The sequence below is a fragment of the Neophocaena asiaeorientalis genome, unplaced genomic scaffold (assembly GCF_003031525.2).
Source record: "Neophocaena asiaeorientalis asiaeorientalis breed wild unplaced genomic scaffold, Neophocaena_asiaeorientalis_V1.1 scaffold546, whole genome shotgun sequence".
Taxonomy (NCBI): Eukaryota; Metazoa; Chordata; class Mammalia; order Artiodactyla; family Phocoenidae; genus Neophocaena; species Neophocaena asiaeorientalis.
In genome coordinates this window covers 2,368,752-2,388,993 of record NW_020175442.1, presented here as the reverse complement: position 1 = coordinate 2,388,993, position 20,242 = coordinate 2,368,752, and the positions used below count along the sequence as shown (strand labels likewise).

The following is a 20,242-nucleotide window of genomic DNA, read 5'->3' as shown; positions in this document are numbered from 1 at the left end:
TTTTTTTTTTTTTTTTTTTTTTTTTGCGGTACGCGGTCCTCTCACTGCTGTGGCCTCTCCCGTTGTGGAGCACAGGCTCCGGACACGCAGGCTCAGCGGCCATGGCTCACGGGCCCAGCCGCTCCGCGGCATGTGGGATCTTCCCAGACCAGGCCACGAACCCGTGTCCCCTGCATCAGCAGGCGGACTCTCAACCACTGCGCCACCAGGGAAGCCCAATAGTGATACTTTTAATTGGTGCATTTTAATTTTTCTTAGTGAAGCCAAAGTTAATTCCTTAGTATTTTATGGCTGTCTGCTCATTCTGATATATGGTGTATTAGTCTACTCGACTGCCCTAGCAAAATGCCATAGACTGGGTGGCTTAAACATCATAAATGTGTTTCTCAGAGTTCTGGAGGCTGGGAAGCCCAAGATCAAGATGCTGGCTGATTCATTACCTGGGGAGAGCTCTCTTCCTGGCTTGTAGATGGTTGCCTTCTCATTATGTCTTCACATGGACTTGCCTCACTGCATGCATGCAGATCTTATAAGGCTACCAATCCTATTGGATTAGGACCCCACCCTTATGACCTCATTTAACCTTAATTACTCTATGTCCTAAAAGCCCTAGTCCCAAATAGAATCACACTGAGGGTTAGGGCTTCAACATATGAATTTTGGGGGTGGAGGGGACACAATTCAGTCTTATCATATGGTCTTACGCTAAAAGTTTGGTTATGTTTGGTTATTCCCTTAAATTAAATGACAACTTGGGTTAAGAATTGAGTCTGTTCACTTTTTTGACTTGTACAATTTTGTCCATTGTAAATAACTGCCTTAAGGAAGTATACATTTCAAAAGAGTAAAATGAGTAAAACTATAGAATCAGCTAAGCATATCATCATATTTTAAGTGTGAAAACAACAGGAGTTCCAATTGATGCCAGCAGAATTCACAAACATGCATTACGTTATCTTCTATACATTAGAAGTTCTGAAGGGTTGCTGTTTTCTACATAGATTCTGGTGTGCTACTGATAAACCTACTGAAGGAAACCTGAGTTTGTCTCAGCATTAAAGCCACACTAAGTTCTTTGGAATAGTGACCATTGTGCCATGGCTCAGAGCAGGGAAGGAAAGTTCTTCCGGCAATCTGTATGCAGTTTTCTTTAGTATTAATGATCGGGATATGAAATGTGCATATGTTTTTGTTTATTATGAATGTGGGCATGAATTGCATCTGATAGTAAATGAAAAACAGAAATTCATGAGTCCTCTTGAGAGGAGTGTCCTTATTTACACTAGTTCAGAGGTCTTTATACTAGAAAGCTGAGAGCAGGTGAGGAAAGAGGCAGATTTGTTTTCAGAAAGATGGGGTGGGGTGTTCAGAAGACATTCGCAGCATAGATATGCCAAGGACAGAGTGCCATGTGATTTCAGAGGAAAGCCATGAGCCTGAGGCAAGATGCCTGTTAAGAGGAAAGAAATGATGCAGGGAGATGGCTCGTCTGTTCTTGGGACCTGATCATGGTGTTACTGCTGTTTCAGGGCTCCACACACCTAGCACAGCCTGACTCATACTGCCCTCCTTCCTCCATCTAGCTAGTCCTTCTGTTCTTTACTTGCTTTTTTTTTTTCATTTTATTATTTTTTTTAAAACATTTTATTGGAGTATAATTGCTTTACAATGGTGTGTTAGTTTCTGATGTATAACAAAGTGAATCAGTTATACATAGACATATGTTCCCATATCTCTTGCATCTCCCTCCCTCCCACCCTATCTCACCCCTCTAGGTGGTCACAAAGCACTGAGCTGATCTCCCTGTGCTATATCGCTGCTTCCCACTAGCTATCTATTTTACGTTTGGTAGTGTATATATGTCCATGCCACTCTCTCACTTTGTCCCAGCTTACCCTTCCCCCTCCCCATATCCTCAAGTCCATTCTCTAGGAGGTCTGTGTCTTTATTCCTGTCTTACCCCTAGGTTCTTCATGACCTTTATTTGTTCCTTAGATTCCATATATATGTGTTAGCATACGGTATTTGTTTTTCTCTTTCTGACTTGCTTCACTCTGTATGACAGACTCTAGGTCCATCCACCTCACTACAAATAATGAAGACAGGGAACACATATGACCATCTTCATCATGCAGTTGACTTGAGATTTTCCTTTTCACTAGATTAGTTCCCAAGGCTTATCAAGTACCCGGCTCATTGTGGGCAGGTTAAAATTAATTCATTATTGGAATGGAAGATTGATTGGGGTTATTAGGAAGGAGACATTTAACCAGTATCTTTTAAAAATGAGTAGGGTTCTAATCCTTGGCAGTTGAACAGACAGGCCTTTGAGTAGCATAACCAAAGCTGTGGATATGGGAAAGTCCAGGATGTTGACTGGTTGGATTTCAGTACAAACTTGGAATTGGAAAGAAGCCTGGAAGGTTATGTTTGAATTAAATCCCTGAATGCCAAGCTAAAGAATTTGAAATATACAGAAGAATTATTTGCTTTTTCAATACTTTCGTTGCTTGGGTATGCTGCAGCTAAATGCAGTCAACTCTTATTTAGCTGGATATTAAAAAATGAAAAATGTCCTGTCAAGAAACTTTGAATCATCCTTTCTCTTTCTCCAACTGTCTTTCAGCCAGATCCCTGCTTGTTAGGATGACGGGAGAGGGAGAAAAAAATGGAGATAAAACTAAAGCTCATTTGGTCTCTTCATTCTTAGCTATGTCCTAGGCCGAGAGATCAATGTTAATTTATTACAATCAGAATTACATTGTTTTTAGCCAAAGGCTGATTTAAGATATGGGCAAAGAGCAGGTTAATTTAATTTTGAAAATAAGTTATAAAGATCAAGGAAGTACAAAGTTAGAGTGCATTTCTGAGTGGAAACACAAGTAACATTGAGAATTAGCTTTATAAGAGTAGCATGATAAATAAATATATCACCATAATTAACTAGTAGGAGGTAACTTTTGCTCTGAAATTTAAAGCAGAAATGCAATTAATAAGTATAATGGGGTTTTGAAATCACATATGGGCTGTATTTATCCAGAGTTTCCTTTTGGTCTGATCAACCCTCAGAATCTATAATATCATAAATGCCATAAAATATACACACGCTAAATTCTGAGAAAGGGTTTCAACTATTTTTCATCTGCCTCCACTAATATATAAAGGGGAAATGGAGACTTTTGCCACCAGCACTTAAAATTATCATGTGCCAACATGAAAACGTTTATTATAAGGTCTCGATCTGCATGTATCTGCCAAATTTGTTACTTATTGCATTTCTGTCCTCATGATCGTGTCTCTTTAGCTCTCTTTAAAAGTGAGGTGATTGTTTAATTAAGGGATAATCAGTTCCTAGTGTGAATTATTCACACATTATGTAATTTTTATCCATACGTGATGTACCCAACCATATGCACAGGGACTGAAAGGTGACTATGTTAAATGGAAACATTGATTTGATTAAGTGATGGGATTGGAGACAAATTCTGCCCTTCATTTCTTGCTAGTTTTTTGTAATAAGGTAACATACATATATATTTTTAAAGCCTCCATGCTTGGAAAAATATTCATGAATTTATCATCTTTATACCTTATAGTCTAGGAAATATTTTGCTATGACAATAATGAATAATAAGTATCAAATGATAATGGAACGTTTATATCTGCCATCTCATTTCATCAGTGCAGAATTAGCAGCCACAGTGGGAACCACCATCTGGGAGGTGTTTTAAACAGCACCATTTAAATTCCTCCTGGAATTTGACATGTATGAGTTATAAGAAAAGATTTGGAGAGAATGGTCCCCTTAAAAGGGAACAAAGTATCTCAGTTTGGCCACAAATAACAGTCCTTGAGGAGACATACTGGCTTTACCAGTGGGGAAAGGTGACGCTTAAATCCATCCTCTGAAATGTCCTCCTAGTTTTATCTGGCTTTGGCACTCTGGCCTCCCCAACACCCACCGTCATGTGGCCTTGGATAATCTCCAGGTTTCTTGTTTAAACTGTTGCTGAAACCACTGGACGGGTCCAGCAAAATCATCCATCATCCTTTAACATAACCTAGAAGTGACAATGTGTGCCTGCATATTTCTGCTTCTGCAAGCCATGCCCTCTCACGGAGGAACTTAGTGTGTGTTTGAAGCAATTGATGCCTTTCAGAATTGCATTAAAAATCTTCAAGTGTCCTGGTCAGGCAGAATTATCTGGGCCCTCCAGTGCGTGCATCCCCAATAGCACCAGTTCACCCCCCGCCAGTTCTAATACTTAGAGTATGCTGCTTCCCCTCACCAGAGTGCCAGCTCCTTGAAGCATATGCATTCCTATCCTGGTAACCCTGCCTCTAGCACAGTACTGAGAAGACAGTAGGCTTTTAGTAAATATCTGTTGTATCAATGAGTATGGAGTGAAAAAAAGCATAGATTTGGAGGCAAGCATATGTGGAACCCAATCCTGGCTTTATACACTATGTGATTTGGGATGAGTTCTTAACCTTTCTGAGCCTTAGTTTCCTAAAAACAGGTTATAGTAGCCAGTTCACAAGGAGCTGGGAGGCTGATAATAGATTATGCGTGAAAAGCACATTGTAGACTCTAAATGCTCTCTGGTTGTTATTCCATTAATGTAACAGATCTTTGCCATGTATCAACTGTACACACCAGTCCAACCTGTGCTGGGAGCTGTAGAGAGGCAGAGATGGAGACAGATAGTTTCTCCTCTCAGGATGTGAGTGGTCTAACACTGGCTTCTTCTGTGTATCCCCTCACCCTAAGTATGAGACATTCCTCATTACTGGTGCTCTTCATGGTACACTGCCAGCAGTTTTGCAAAGCCTTTGTTCTCTGCTGCAATGCTAGTACTCAAGGATATTTCAGAACTGAGGAAGTGATGATGTCATATCCCAGCAGAATAAGAATCAGGAAAGCCTCCCATCCTAAAATTACAATGTAGCATAGTTTTTTTTTATCATAATTAGATAACAATTCTTTATGAAGAAAGGCAGCTAATTGAAGTCAGCCACAGAGAGAGTGAGTTCAGATGTTTTCTGGGGCACTTAAAAGTGCATCTGATGGGGCGCTGTGCTCGCTGCTAGAAGCAAGCTGACTAGAAAACTTAAAAGATTTGTTAAAACAATGAATCCTTTCCAAACATTTTTCAAGCCCAACTTAAGCAAGAGAGGGAAGGAAAATGGTACCTAAAAGAGAGTCCCCTGTGTCAGCTCATGATTGCTTATGTTAAAGAGATGATGGAGGCTTCCCTGGTGGTGCAGTGGTTGAGAGTCCGCCTGCTTCCCGCGTAGGGAAAAAAAAAAAAAAAAAAAAAAAAAAAAGAGATGGTGGAAAATCCCAGCATGTGTATAATTTTTTAAAAACACATTTAGTCTTGATTTGAAAGTACATGTTAATGTTTAACAATGTTAGAGTAAAAACTAGTTTTTCCCCATGTATATTGACTGTTAAATGGTAGGAGGGTGGCAGGGGAGCACATGCCGTGTGTGAGTGACCATGTACGTGAGTGTGTATGTACATGGGCAGTATTTATAGATTCACAATCTCTATGCCCAAAAGGGAAAATACTTATAACTAGCAAGCATTGGCTCTAAATGTTTTTAAATTAAGTGCTATGTTGATAAGTAGTTGATCACATGTGCCATTGATTAGTGACTCCCTTTTCTTTAACTAGGAGAGGTTTGTTTTTTTAATCAAATATTTTAAGTTCCTACTATGAGCAAAACATTATCCTGGGAACAAGGCAGAGACACAGGTCAACCCTTGACTTTTGGATGTTTGAAGACTTTCAGGAATCCCCAAAGTCTGGGCAATTTCATTTCCATTAAAAGTAACATGAATCTTTGCAACTTGCACTAAATGTTGGACCTTCCCAAGCTTGATTCTAGGCCCAGTTCTCCTCTCGTCCCCTCCCAAGGTTTCACATGCCATCTAAACGCTTCTGGCTCCCCGCTGTGTACCTCTAGCCCACCTGTCTGCTTTGAGTTCCAGACCCATGTTCCACATGAAATCTCAACTTCGATATAGATGGTACCCCACATTCAATGTGTCCAACCAAACCTGGGGATGCAGTCTAAGTGCAGTTACCACCATCCATCCAGTTCCAGGACACTTCGATCTCCTTTGTTCTCATGTCTAGTCCACCACTAGGTCATGCTGATTCTATTGGTTAAATATTTTTGAAATCCACATGCTTCTCTCCTTTTCCACCATAGTCTCAGTCACCATGATCTCTTGCTTGGTCCCTTCTTCTCCTCTGGCTCCTCTCCAGTACCCTCTTTTTAGAAATGTGAGTCAGATCAGGTCACACCCATTACATCAGACCATTTAACAAGTCCCATTGCTCATAGACAAAAACCCAGAATCCTTGATGTGGCCTCTGACACCAGCATGGCTCCCTGGGCTGTATATTCCTGCTACAGAGCCTGGAATAATCTTCAGCTTACTCCTTTATACGGTTAACCTTCTGGCTGCTCTCTAGACCTTACCTCAAAAGAAACTTCCACAAGAAAGCCTCTCCTAGCCCCTCAAACTGCCATAGTACAGAGTGCCTATCCTTCAGCTACATTGTGTGGCTGTACATTTAGTCGTATGATTACCGATCAGTGTCTACCCCAAAAGTGCTGTGTATTCACAAGAGTAATGACCCTTCTGTCTCACTCACCAATATATTCCCAGCTGGAGGGCCAGGAGGGGGCTTTGTCCTGAAGGACCTCCTGAGCCAAGTGAAACTACTTGGAATTTATCCAAAGGGCAATGGGAAGAAGTCTTTGAAGGATTGGAAGCAGGGGAACAATGTGATGGGATGTACACTCTGGAAGAATCACTGCGGACGAGGCATAGAGAAATCTAGACAAATACTCTTGAAACACAGAAATAAGAGTCACAGTAACTGCAGGTCCTTGCCACTCTTTCTCTCTTCCACCTTTCCTCCCCTCCTCTCTAAATCCATTGAGGAGGTTACCCAGAGACCCTCTCAAACTAATGCTTGATCAACATCTAGTCGTCTGAACATTGACTGAATTCCTAACTATGTACTTGACACAAGGGATAATAAAGTGAGAAATGGTCCAGGTCCAAATGTACCTCTTCAGCCCACATCTCCTGGTCCAAATGTACCTCTTCAGCCCACATCTCTGTAGAAAGATTAGACAGTCTCCTAGAGACTGTCTAATAAGTGGAGTATAATCCAGTGGGAAAAGTGCTGCAGTTGGAGTTAGAATGGAGGTCTTGAACTCAGAGGATGTTATAACAAACACTTACCCAGGTGCAGCCAGAAAATGCCTTACAGAGATGATGGCATTTGAACTGGTAGGAAGGGTAGGATTTTGTTGGAAAATGAGGGGGCATTCAGTGGCTGGAACAGCATGTGAAGGGCATGGTGTGTTGGGGAATGGCTTTAGCCCTGGATGTGCGGGGTTGGGGATGGGAAAAGTGATGACATGTTGGGGCCACATTGTAAGAGGTCTGGTATTCTTAGCTCAGGGGTATGAATGCCATATTGTGGGCCGCCAGTATGGCTCACGAGCCCAGCCACTCCGCAGCATGCGGGATCCTCCCAGACCGGGGCATGAACCCACGTCCCCTGCATTGGCAGGTGGACTCTCAACCACTGCGCCACCAGGGAAGCCCTGGACCCCTCTTAATATCTCTGGATTAAAAAACAATACATGAGGAAATACTTTATATTAAAGGTTCATAGAGAAAGGAGTGACTGAGCCAGTGAGAGCAGTGATCTTCTGAGCCCAAGAAACGCATGAGTGATTCTGGTTCTGAGGCACATACACTGGGATCTGGGCCTCTGGTTACAGTGAGCTGGGCCAGGCCTGCCCCTGGGAGGCTGAGTGGAGAGCCTAGCCGCACACACTTGCATGTTCTGCCCTGACAGCCATCTTGATTGTTATTTTGCAGTTCCATGGAGAATGGGAGGCCACCCGATCCTGCAGACTGGGCCGTGATGGATGTCGTCAATTACTTCCGAACCGCAGGATTCGAAGAGCAAGCTAGTGCGTTTCAGGAACAGGTAACTCGGTCTAGAGAAACACATGATGAACGTGATCACCTCCCGCTGGTGAAGGCTGAGTGAGGCTCCCGACCATCCCAGCCCCTGAGAAACTGAGGGGGTGGGAGAGGGCAGGACAGGAGTGACAAGCTACCGATTCCTTCCTGCAAGAGAAAAACCCAAGCCCCGAGAGGAGAGGAGACACAGTCACAGCCGCAGAGAGGAGGGCTCAGTCTCCTCAACACCTGCATCTTCTGAAAGACGGCACAGCCCTACCTTCCACACAAACACACTAGAAAGCAGAAAAGAAAGAAAAAGGAGGGGCCAATCTGGCTGAGAGACATGCAGCCTTGTCTGCTTCTGGGCTTGGCACCACCTGAGCTGTTAATCAAGTCTCCTCCAGTTTGCTTGCTGGGTGCTGAGCAAAGTCTAGTGGAAAGAGGACACCAGACTCAGATAGACTCAGATCCTAGTTCTTGTAACTCTATGTGACCGCAGACAGGCTACTATGACTCTCTGAGTCTTGGTTTCACATCTGTAAGAGGAGGCTCTCAATGCCTAACTTGGTAGGGTGGTGCCGTGAGGATTAAAGGACAGCGAAGGCACAGTGCCTAGGATAGGTGCTGGCCCAACGCTGATGCCCCCAAAAGTTAATTCCCTCGCTCAGGTCCAGGGTTGGTACTGGAGAGAGGGAAGGAGGAGCAGGGGGTCCTTCCCAATTGTCTGGGTGAGTCCCAATTCCATTTTCCAAGCTGGGCCAGCTTTGTAGAGATGGTGCTCAAAGGGCTTTGACCACGAGGAAGCAAATTGGGGTACACGTGGTCCACACCAGACCAGCTCTGTAGGAAAACACAGAGTTCCCATCTCCCCGTCAATGAAGTCTGCAGTCTCCTAAGCATTACGTTTACTTCTCTAATGTTGTAATATAATTGAGAGAATTATAAAGCGAGCAATGTGTTTGGCTGCTTCTTGCACATCCCTTTAGCCATTTCTTACTCTCTCAAGCTGGGTTTGGATAAGTGCACTTTTCTAATACCGTATATTCCAATCTCTAGATGTCCTTCAATCAGTATTTCCTTCCACCTGATCCCTATGCATATGTGTCTTTTGTTAATTTGGAAAATGTGCCAAAATAACAGTTTAAATCACTTCGCAGCCACCAGGATAGCTAAAATTAGAAAGACTGATTGCAAATGTTCGCGAGGATGTAGAGCAACCACACTCTCCTACATTGTTGGTGGGAGTGTAAAATAAACACTCGTACATCTACCCCACGATCAACAACTTCCTTCCTGAGTATTTACCCAAGGGAAATGAAAGCACATTGTTAAATAGCTTTATTCATAGTAGTCCAAAACTGGAAGCCTAAGTGTCCATCAATAGGAGAGTGAATATACAAACTCTGGTCTTCTCATAAAATGGAATAAAGAAAAATGAAGTACTGATATATACAATAGTTTGGATGAGTCTTAAAACATTATGCTAAGTGAAAGAAGCCTTACATAAAAGAGCTCATTCTGAATGGCTTCTTAGTCCATACAAGCTGCTATAACAAAAATACCATAAACTGTGTGGCTTATAAACAACAAACATGTATTTCTCACGATTTTGCAGGTAGGGAATCTAAGATCAAGGCACTATCAGATTGGGTATCTGGTGAGGGACTGCTTCCGAGACAGCTGTCATTTCACTGTGTCCTCACATGGAGGAAGGGATGAGAGAGGTCTCTGGGGCTGCTTTTATAAAGGCACAAATATTCACGAGGCCTCTGCCCTCGTGATCTAATTGCGTCCCAAAGGGCCCACATCTTAATACCATTACTAATATCCCTAACACCCATTGGGGGTTAGGTTTCAACATATGAATTTTGGGGGGACACAAATAGACCACAGCAGTTCCATTCAGACAAATGATGAGAACAGGAAAATGCACTAGTGGTAGAAAAAAATCAGACAGTGGTTGCCTCTGGATAGGTGGGAGAGGGGAATGACCAGGAAGGAGCATGAGGGAACATTCTGAGTGATGGTAGCGTTTTGTGTCTTGATAAGGGTTTGTGTTATGGGTATATGCATTGGTCACCACATATGCACAGGTATATGCAAACAATTCAGATTTGTGTATTACATAGCCAATAAATGTTTCCTCAAAATGAAAAGAACTGTAAAAAAATAAAACAATTAATGGTATGCAAACTGAAGTATTCAGGGGAGAAGTATGCTGATTTTGCAACTTACTTGGAAATGCATCAAAATATGGATTGATAGTTGGCTAGAGGGATGAGTAGTTGGATAGACATATGATAAAGTAAGTATGGAAAATGTTCATTGTAGAATCTAGGTGGTGGGAGTATGGGCGTTCCCTATAATATTCTTCCGACTTTATGTTTGAAAATTTTTGCAATAAAATTGTGGGGGGAAGTAGCTCAGGTTGGAAAGTGGAAGGCTGATCAGCTGGAACATATTTTATTTTGGTTTAATGATATAGAGTCCATTTGTGTCATTGTAGTTGAGTTAACTCACTTCTAAAATTAAATTTAAAGAATATTGTGAAAGGTTAACAAAAAAAGGGACTTAGCTAAAAGGTCTCTTGGCCAGATTCCCTGCTGTCCAAAAGCATTTTTCAGAATGAGCTTTTGCTCAGACTCCTCCGGGGCAGATGTCCCAGATTGGGGGTGGGGATGTTCTTTGGGCCTTCCAGATTCTGGAATGGAACCGGCCAGCTCTGAGCTCGGCCCAGGAGCAGGTACTTTCTCCCAAGGATGACATCACTCTGGCACCAGTGACAGTGGGGGGCAAAAGGGAACACACTTTCCCAAGGCATCTCATTCAGAAGTCCTTCAAGGGAGGAAAGGAGCACCATCTTGCTTCTCCAACTCTGGAGCCTGAGAAATGAATTCCCAGGGGACTGGAATTTTGCAAGCATTGTCTACAAGCTCAAATTCTTCATTCTTGTGGAAAGGCAATTGGGCGGGGAAAAGAGTCTGCCTTGAATTATTCTCTGGAAGTGATTCAAATCTTCCTCCTGCTTTGAAATTCTCATTGTCTTTCCTCTTCTCATTAAAGGAGGTAGAGGGCAAGGAGGGAACCACTGGCCAGGCTCAGGCTGATATGACAAGCAGCTGCTGTGATTTTCATGAGGACTGAGGATCAAGATCCTCTACTATGTTAACCTACCTCTTCCATTTCATGATTCAGAGGCCTTCAGTCTTTCACCTCCAAGGATCTTCCCGGCAATGGACCTCAAGCAGTCAGCTGTCACTCACCAATCATCCCAGATGGGAAGACTGCAGGCCACCCCCAGGCCAAACACATGACCCTTTTAGGCACATCTTCTAGGTCCCGGCAATGGACCTCAAGCAGTCAGCTGTCACTCACCAATCATCCCAGATGGGAAGACTGCAGGCCACCCCCAGGCCAAACACATGACCCTTTTAGGCACATCTTCTAGGTCACAGCAGCTGAGAAACAATAAGAATGGTCACACCCTGAAATCTCCTTAAGGGAGGCTTTGCCTTGCCATCTGATGGAAGCATGGCAGGGATGTGAACATCCCCTAAACCACCTTAGAAAAGGGCAGGTTCAGAAAGGGTTGCCAAGGGTAGCATGTCTCAGTTGATGTGAGAACTTAATTTCTTGGCTGTTATGGATGTAATATTTGTGTCCCCCCCAAAATTCACGTTAAAGTTAAAGCCCTAACTCCCAGTGTGATGGTGTTTGGGGCCTTTGGGAGATAGATGAGGTCATGAGGCTGGAACCCTCACGATGGGATTAGTGCCCTGAAAAGAAGTGACCAGAGAGCTTCTCTTTCCCTCTGTGCCATGTGAGGATATAGCACAAGGGCAGCCATCTGCATGGTAGGAAGAGGGCCCTACCAAGAGCCACGTGTTGGCACTGTGATCTGGGACTTCCAGCCTCCAGACTGTGAGTAATAAATTTCTGTTGTTTAAGCCACCTAATCCATGGTGTCTTGTTATAGCAGCCTAAGCTGACTAAGACACTAACACTGACATCGGACATGTCCACCATCCCATGTGCCAACTTTCAGGAGAGTGTCTGTCTTCTTGGTATGATCTCACAGTACATTACTGGATATTCTCTTGTTATAGCAACCAGACTCAGAGGTGGATTTCTAGCAACACGCTCCCTTGGAAGATGTCAGGCCATTGAGCGAGGTTTGTCCAAAGTGCAGGCGTGTCCCATGTTCCTGTGGTATGGAGGGGCAGCTGAATTAACTGGGGGATCTTTGTATAACCTCCTTTTGTCTATGCAGGCACACTGACACCTAACAATTATCTCCATTAAGTTTCCCACTAGTGCAATTATCTCCATCAGGTTTTCTTCTGGCCAACCTCTTTTGAGCCTCTGTGTGAGCCACAGGTGCAAACCAAAAGACTTATCAGGAGGGAAGACCCAGGGGCTTCCCTGGTGGCATAGTGGTTAAGAATCTGCCTGCCAATGCAGGGGACACGGGTTTGAGCCCTGGTCCAGGAAGATCCCACATGCTGCAGAACAACTAAGCCCGTGAGCCACAGCTACTGAGCCTGCACTCTAGAGCCCACGTGCCACAACTACTGAGCCCATGCACCACAAGTACTGAAGCCCACACACCCAGAGCCCATGCTTCTCAACAAGAGAAGCCACTGCAATGAGAAGTCCATGCACCGCAATGAAGAGTAGCCCCCACTCACCACAACTAGAGAAAGACCCTAACTGCAGGTCGCAAAGACAGTGTGCCCGTTGTGGGTAGTCACTTCATTTCTTCACTGTCTGACTCATTCACTCAGAATGTATGTGAAGAAGATGGACATGGAGAGGGGCCATTCAATGAAGGTCACTTAATTCATATTGTTCAGATCCTCAAACTCACAAGTGAGCGACATCAGTGCATCTGTTTCTAGAACAATATGAATCATTGAGAATTTTTTTCTCAGAGTATCATGACAAAATAATATGCAACTCATGGTGACAAATTAATTTTACTCCATATCGCCTCACTTCCCCTAAACCACACGAATAAGAACAGTATTTTACTCTGAAATGTCCAACTGGTTGTTTAAGCTGTTTGCCTGAAATTCCAAGACTGACATTTCTTTTCAGATGGCTTATTGCTAACTTTTGATACGTTTCCGAGGCCACTGACTTAGTAACTATAAATAAAATATTTTATTGTTACAAATTGCCAAGTAACACTAACCTCCTCAAATGGAGTAGTAAAGTGGAAAGGCCAGTCAGAGTAACCACGAGCATGGTCCTAAGTTATAGTTGAATGGACTTCAACTGTAGTGGCTCTAGATGGATAGTTCTAATTAGACCTGGGACAAATCCAGGTTTGCAGAGGTTGGGGGAGAGAGGGAGGTTAAAATCATACAATTTTAAGAGCCTTCCTTTGGAATAAAAGTACAAAATCATGATACAAAATTGCTAAGGCAAAAATTAAGCTTCATTAACTTCATGGTAAATCCAACTCTGGGACTTCCTTGGTGGCGCAGTGGTTAAGAATCTGCCTGCCAATGCAGGGGACACAGGTTCAAGCCCTGGTCTGGGAAGATCCCACGTGCCATGGAGCAACTAAGCCCGTGTGCCACAACTACTGAGCCTGTGCTCTAGAGCCCTCGAGCCACAACTACTGAGCTCACGTGCCACAGCTACAGCTACTGAAGCCTGCGCGCCTGGAGCCCATGTTCCGCAACAAGAGAAGCCACCTTGACAATGAGAAGCCTGCTCGCCGCAACTAGAGAAAGCCCGCGCACAGCAAGGAAGACCCAATGCAGCCAAAAATAAATAAATAAACAAACAAACAAATAAATAAATAAATCCAGCTCTGAATTAGACCAGTTAAAATCCCACAAATTGACCATAACTTTTATTACCTTTTCAGCATATTATAATACCAAGTACTGGAAATATACGAGGTGATTTGACACCTGATATTTCTTAACAGTCTGAAATGCTTAAAAGATTTTGTGGCATAATGAACAGGGGAAGTGGCAACTTAGACTCTGCTGATGTGTCCTTTCAGCCCACAAAAATTTAGAAAAGAGTTAAAAAACAAATGGGTAATGCTAGCAATAAGAAAACAGCAAAGAGAATGGAAGCAAAACTGATAAGGAAAGAACCTTTTGAATTTTTTGATTGAAATAGAATAGATTTATATAGACCAAACCCCCAAATTGTTGTTTAAATCATTCATGTGAAATGAGAAGTTATAATACATTATAAGATAGCCAGGTATGTGGTGCTTCTTTGGCTTATTCACTTGTTCATTTGTTTCCATAGCTGTTACAGCTTTTTCTAACACTTATGAAAATAAATATAAAACTAATAAAGTTGGAACTTCCCTGGTAGCACAGTGGTTAGGAGTCCACATGCCAATGCAGGGGACACGGGTTCAAGCCCTGGTCCGGGAAGATCCCACATGTGGTGGAGCAACTAAGCCTGTGCGCCACAACTACTGAGCTCTGCGCTCTAGACCCTGCAAGCCACAACTACTGAGCCCATGCACCTAGAGGCTGTGCTGCACAATAAGAGAAGCCACTGCAGTGAGAAGCCTGCGCACCGCAACGAAGAGTAGCCCCTGCTCGCCGCAACTAGAGAAAAGCCCGTGCTCACCAACAAAGACCCAATGCAGCCAAAAATAAAATAAATGAAACTATTAAAGTAAAATAATGATCATTATTACAAGTATTATTTTACTTTAATAAGGCCACCTGAAACTATTGTAGGTATGATAATTGTTTGAAGGAAGCACGGAAGATTCTGGGCAGAAGGGGGATTAGATACAAAGGCATGGGGGCATGAAAAAACATGATTTATCTGGAGAACTCCCAGAACCTTGGCGTAAGAGGTGTGGAGCAGGGAATGCCTAAGGATAAGACTGAAAGATAAACAGGGGTCCGGATAGCAGATAGTCTGTTTGGGTGAGAGGGACTAGGAAACCACTGAAGGATATTGAGTGGGGAGTGCCAGGGTGAGATTTGTGTTTCTGAACGATCAGTCTCGTGACAATGTGGAGAGTGGCTTGGAAGACAAGGAGACAGAAGGCAGGAAAGCTGATATAATCATTCCATTGGGGATGGAAAGGAAGAGATGGATTAGAAAGACCATCTGGGGAAGATGGTCAAGAGAATTTAGTGGATCATTGGCAATGGAGGGTGAAGATTTGTCCCGTCTCAGTTCTCTACCTTAGCCCCAGGACTGAGCTCACTGCTCAGTGTGGGAGAGGGAGGAGGCTTGGGTGACGACTGCTAGATGTCTGGATTTGTTAGTTGCAAAGAAGTGTCATTAACCAGGACTTTAGTGAGAGGTCAGTTCTGTTTTGGTCTGTTTTTAAATTTATTTATTTATTTATTTATTTATTTATGGCTGTGTTGGGTCTTCGTTTCTGTGCGAGGGCTTTCTCTAGTTGTGGCAAGCAGGGGCCACTCTTCATCGCAGTGCGCGGGCCTCTCACTGTCGCGGCCCCTCGTTGCGGAGCACAGGCTCCAGACGCGCAGGCTCAGTAGTCGTGGCTCACGGGCCTAGTTGCTCCGCGGCATGTGGGATCCTCCCAGACCAGGGCTTGAACCCGTGTCCCCTGCACTAGCAGGCAGACTCTCAATCACTGCACCACCAGGGAAGCCCCAAGAGGTCAGTTTTAAGACAGATGGAATGAGTACAGTTTGGGGCATGTTCAGTTTGAGAGCATGTAGGCATCTAGTGGATATATCTAGAAGACAGCTCATGGGAAGGGCGAGGCCTAGAAAGAGAGACATGAGAGTCATCAGCAGTCATAGGAAGGGGTGAGGATGAGACAGGCATTTAAAAGGGGAAAAGAAAAAGGCCAAGGACAGCACCCTAGGGAGCACCCAGGTTTCAATTGTTAGGAGAAGAAAGGGAACTGGCAAAAGCATCTGAGAAATACTCAGTGTGAAAGGTTGTCTAGAAACCAATGACAGGAAGAGTTTCAAAAAAAAGTGAAATGATCAACAAGGTCAAATGCCTCAAAAAGGCGAAGCCCAATGGGGTCTGCCAATGACACTGGAGTTTCACTGGAGCTGGGGGTGGACTGGAAGGTGGAGGACTCTTTCCTCCAAGTTGAGGAGTGAGTGGGAGGCAAGTGGAGGGAGCTCCAGCAGTAGGAGGGTCATGAAGACCTGAGAGCTCTTTCCTAAGAGAGGAGATGCTCAAACTTATTTACATGCAGGAAAGTAGCCAGAAGAATTGGACAAGTTAAAATTGAATGAAATTGAGAACAGTTCAATGAAGCAGAATCCCTGAGGACAATGAAAGGGATGAGATCAAAAGAGTGTGGAGGGGCAAGGACATGGAGAAATTTGAACCCTCATACATTGCTGGTAGGGATATAAAATAGTGTGGCCGCTATAGAAAACTGTTTGGCAGTTCTTCAAAAGGTTACGCATAAAATTACCATATGACCCAGCAATTCCGCACAAAAGAATTGAAAAGAGGGACTCAAACAGATACTTGTACACAAATGTTCATTGTAGCATTATTCACAATAACCGAAAGGTGGAACCAACCCAAGTATCCATGAACAGATGAATGGATAAATAAAATGTGGTACCTAATATGCAATAGAATGTTATTCAGCCATAAGAAGGAACGAAGTTCTGATACAAGCTGCAAGATAGATGAACCTTGAAAATAGTATGCTCAGTGAAATGAGCCAGTCAAATATTATATGATTCCATTTATATGAGATATCTAAAATAGGCAAATTCATAGAGACACAAGGCAGATTAGAGGTTATAAAGGGCTAGTGGAGAGGAGGGAGTTATTGCTTCATGGGATTTCCGTTTGGTGATGGAAGAGTTTAAAAAACAGTGGCAATAATTGTACAACATTGTGAATATCACTAATGCCACTGAATTGTACACTTACAAATAGTTAAAATGGCCTATTTTATGGTATATATATTTTACTGCAATAAAATGTAATGTCAGGTAGTATACATGAAGATTCAATTTGGTCAATATAAAAAAATATATTGGGAATTAGTTCTGAGCAAGACAGGGACATCTTCCTCTGTCCTTCCTGTGCTCTGGGAGCATAGGTAAGGATGTGTGCAGATACAGCTGAGATGGCCCTTGTCCTAAGGGACATTCAGGCAGTTCCTGACAGTTTCTATTTTCTTTGCTAACCAAGAGGCAAGCTCCTCTGCTTGGAGTGGACAGGATGGGTAGAAGTTTACTAAGGAACTAGAGGAGAGCAGTGAAGGTTAAGAATGGCCACCTAGGGGCATGGGAGAGAGAGCTGAGCAACGGTAAATAAAAGAACTGTTGATATATTCTCCTGACCCAGCCGAGACTGGTGCACTGCACATGTTTAGTGTTCATCTTCTTGGTTTCTTGATTTTTTTTCTCCCACTTCACCAGGTATAGGAATCAGAGAAGCTGGATTGATTGCTAGACTGCTCCTGCATGGAGTGTTTATGGCATGGGCACAGTGGAGGGCTAATAGCCTAAGAGGGTGATTCGAGAGGGCATGTAAAAGAATGGTTGCAAGGGCCAACCACTGGGTGCAGATTTGATACAAAAGAGGAGTCTGCAGGGGACTCATTACCCTGGAGAAAGAGGAGTTGAAATGAAAAAGTGGGTATAATGGGAGGGAGTAGTGAGAGATAGACTAGGATATTGGACTTCCAGCGTGGCAGAGGTGGGACTCTTCTGGTTGACGACATTATAAGATTAGGTTCTAATAAGGAAGGTGAAGTTGTAGAAATGGTTGGTGTATTAGAGTAGACATCAACTGCTGTCACAAGTAGATGAAAATAGATATAATGGCTTAACTATAGTAGAAGTTTCTTAATATAAATAGTCCAAGGTTGTTGGTGGAGGTGTTCTGCTCCACTGTAATTCAAGGTCCCAGGCTGATGGGAGCTCTGTCATCTTCAGCTGTATGCTTTCCAGATCACTTGGGCACTGACATCCAGTTGGTGTAAGGATAAAGCGCAAGAAGGAGCACACGTGGTGGTTTTATGGGCCAGGCTGGAGAGAGGTGCACGTCATCCCTTCACATGTCGTTGGCCACTATGTGGTCACACGGCCACACCGAATTGCAAGGAAGTCTGGGAAATGTGTAGTTGTGTGTCCTGGAAAAAGAGCAGCCTTGCTACACTTGAGCTTTAAAGCCATTCTTTAAAGCATTGGCTGATGCGACACTGCTACTTAGTTCTATCTTTAAGTCCAGAGATAAATTTCAAAAAGACTAACTTTAAGAGATCAATTGAAGTGAAGAAGCCTTATCTGACCATACATGGGAAGCCTTCACTTCTAATTCTATTCCTTCAATCTATTCTTTCTTTCTTATCTAGGCAGAATTCTCTGTAACCTAGTTTCCTCATTTGATGACATGAGTTTCAGTCTCTTTCCTTCATCAGAAACGTGTACGTGATTTTTTTGGAATAGAGCCCCTTTATCACCCATTTCGTGCCCGCAGCAGATATCCACAGGGAGATACCCGTTACATTACTGAAGGCATGAGCCTGCATAATGAGCAGAAATGGATTTTGTGTCTGATATAAATGCAAGACCCATGTTGCTTCCAATTGTTACTTTAACAAATGAGGTAAAGACTTCTTTTTGAGCCACACAGATAGTTTCTGTCCTCCAAGATGTATATTATCCACCCCAAATTTTCCACCAATAGGATTGCAAGGCAAGCACAGCATCAGCTGATAGTCATTGGATGATGGTGTTGAGCTCATAGTCACTCCACCCACAATGAGCTGCAGAGGTCAGGGAAGGGGTGGGGACATTGTAGAGGATACCAGCCCCAAATAGGAATTTCTCCCCCAGAAGAGCCTTTGTCCCAAGAATCATGTGATATGATTCAAAAGGTCTTGCTGTAGACTTGAGTAGTCCACCATCTTCCTTTCCAAAGTTACCCGGAAATTCTTCAGAAAATAAACTCTGTGTCTTGGTGAGGAAAAGTCCTTTAAAGAAACATGGTGAATTACTACAAAGTACTGGGGATGCCACAAAATGCTTCTTCCTCTGATATTAAGAAGGCTTATCACCAGTTAGGTCTTGGGGTCCACGCAGACGAGAACCCAGAAAACCGGGAGGCAGCTAAGGAGAAGTTCAATCAAGTAGCAGAGGCCTCTGCCGTCTTGTCTGATGCCGAGAAACGCAACAACTATGACAAGTCCAGAAGGAATCGCATCAAAAGGGAAAACAGGAGATGGCAGGGACAAGGATGATTTGAAGGAGGAACTGTGGTTTGAGAGGCCACACTGTGGCTTTCAAAATGTCTTTGAAGTTAAAGAGCCCTTCTCAGGAGACTGTTTTCCCAGTGGCCATGTGGGTAGGGCCAGGAGGTTCCACTCCTCCTTTTTTTATGTGACCCCCATACTGGACACAGGATTTTCCACTTTTGTATCCCTGGGCTCTGGACCAAATTCCCCTTCCTCTGTGACATTTATACCTTTTATAAGCAGTGGAATTGGTAACTTCAAACTGGTCACCACTTGTAGCCAGATAGTGAGTGGCAAGGAAGTTGTTATAAAGAAAGTTCTAGAATATGTGAGGCGGAAGACTGAAGTGGGAAAAGAACGCCTGTTCCATCGGATTCCTCCACACCACTGGTAAGGAGCTGCTGCTGTGTTCTTCCACGGGGAGACTTTGCTGTGAGGCTGGTGAGTCTGATGCTTGTCAAAGACAGAATTGGAATCTGAGAGTGTGTTGAACTGGAATGGACAGGGGTCAGCTTAATACAAATTTCTCATTTCACAGAGGGAGGGAATAATGGGCCAGATGCTCCATAGGAACTAGGAAGCAGCAGAGTTTGGCTTCCAGCCCAAGTCTTCTGATTCTAAATTGAGCCTTCTTTTCTCCTGGACTCTATCTGGGACAGTAGAGACCACCACAGATATGGCCTTCTGAGACATTTGCAGGGCCCTACCATTATAAATCCCACTGACTCCTCTTCCTTTTTTTTTCCCTGCCCTACCTTGTTATTATCCATTGCCTCTTTCTTGATGGCCCTTTTTCTCTTCCTAGCCTCTTTCTCTTTGCTTCTTCTCTCCCCATCTCTTCTTTTTCCCCATTTCCAATGGACCATATCATAGTTAAGCTTAACTGAAAGAGTCACCTATTATATAAAGTTGTCAGAGAAAGAGTGAAAAGTAAATGGGTTAAGATTTTTAAATATATTTTTAAAAATAGCTAGGATTTATCGACTGCTCAGTAGAAGTAAGGAATTCTACTTCATGTGTTATCTCATTGATCTTTTCAG

General features: G+C 43.4%; 1 protein-coding gene across 1 annotated transcript in view; it reads left to right on the top strand.

Annotated features, from left to right (window-relative positions):
- The window catches only part of SAMD13 (sterile alpha motif domain containing 13), a 48,381-nt gene that overhangs the window by 23,610 nt on the left and 4,529 nt on the right, over window positions 1-20,242 (top strand). Inside the window, exon 3 of the mRNA XM_024767869.1 lies at window positions 7,919-8,030. Within this exon, the coding sequence (XP_024623637.1) occupies window positions 7,919-8,030 (112 nt within the window). The remainder of the gene's footprint in view (window positions 1-7,918; window positions 8,031-20,242) is intronic.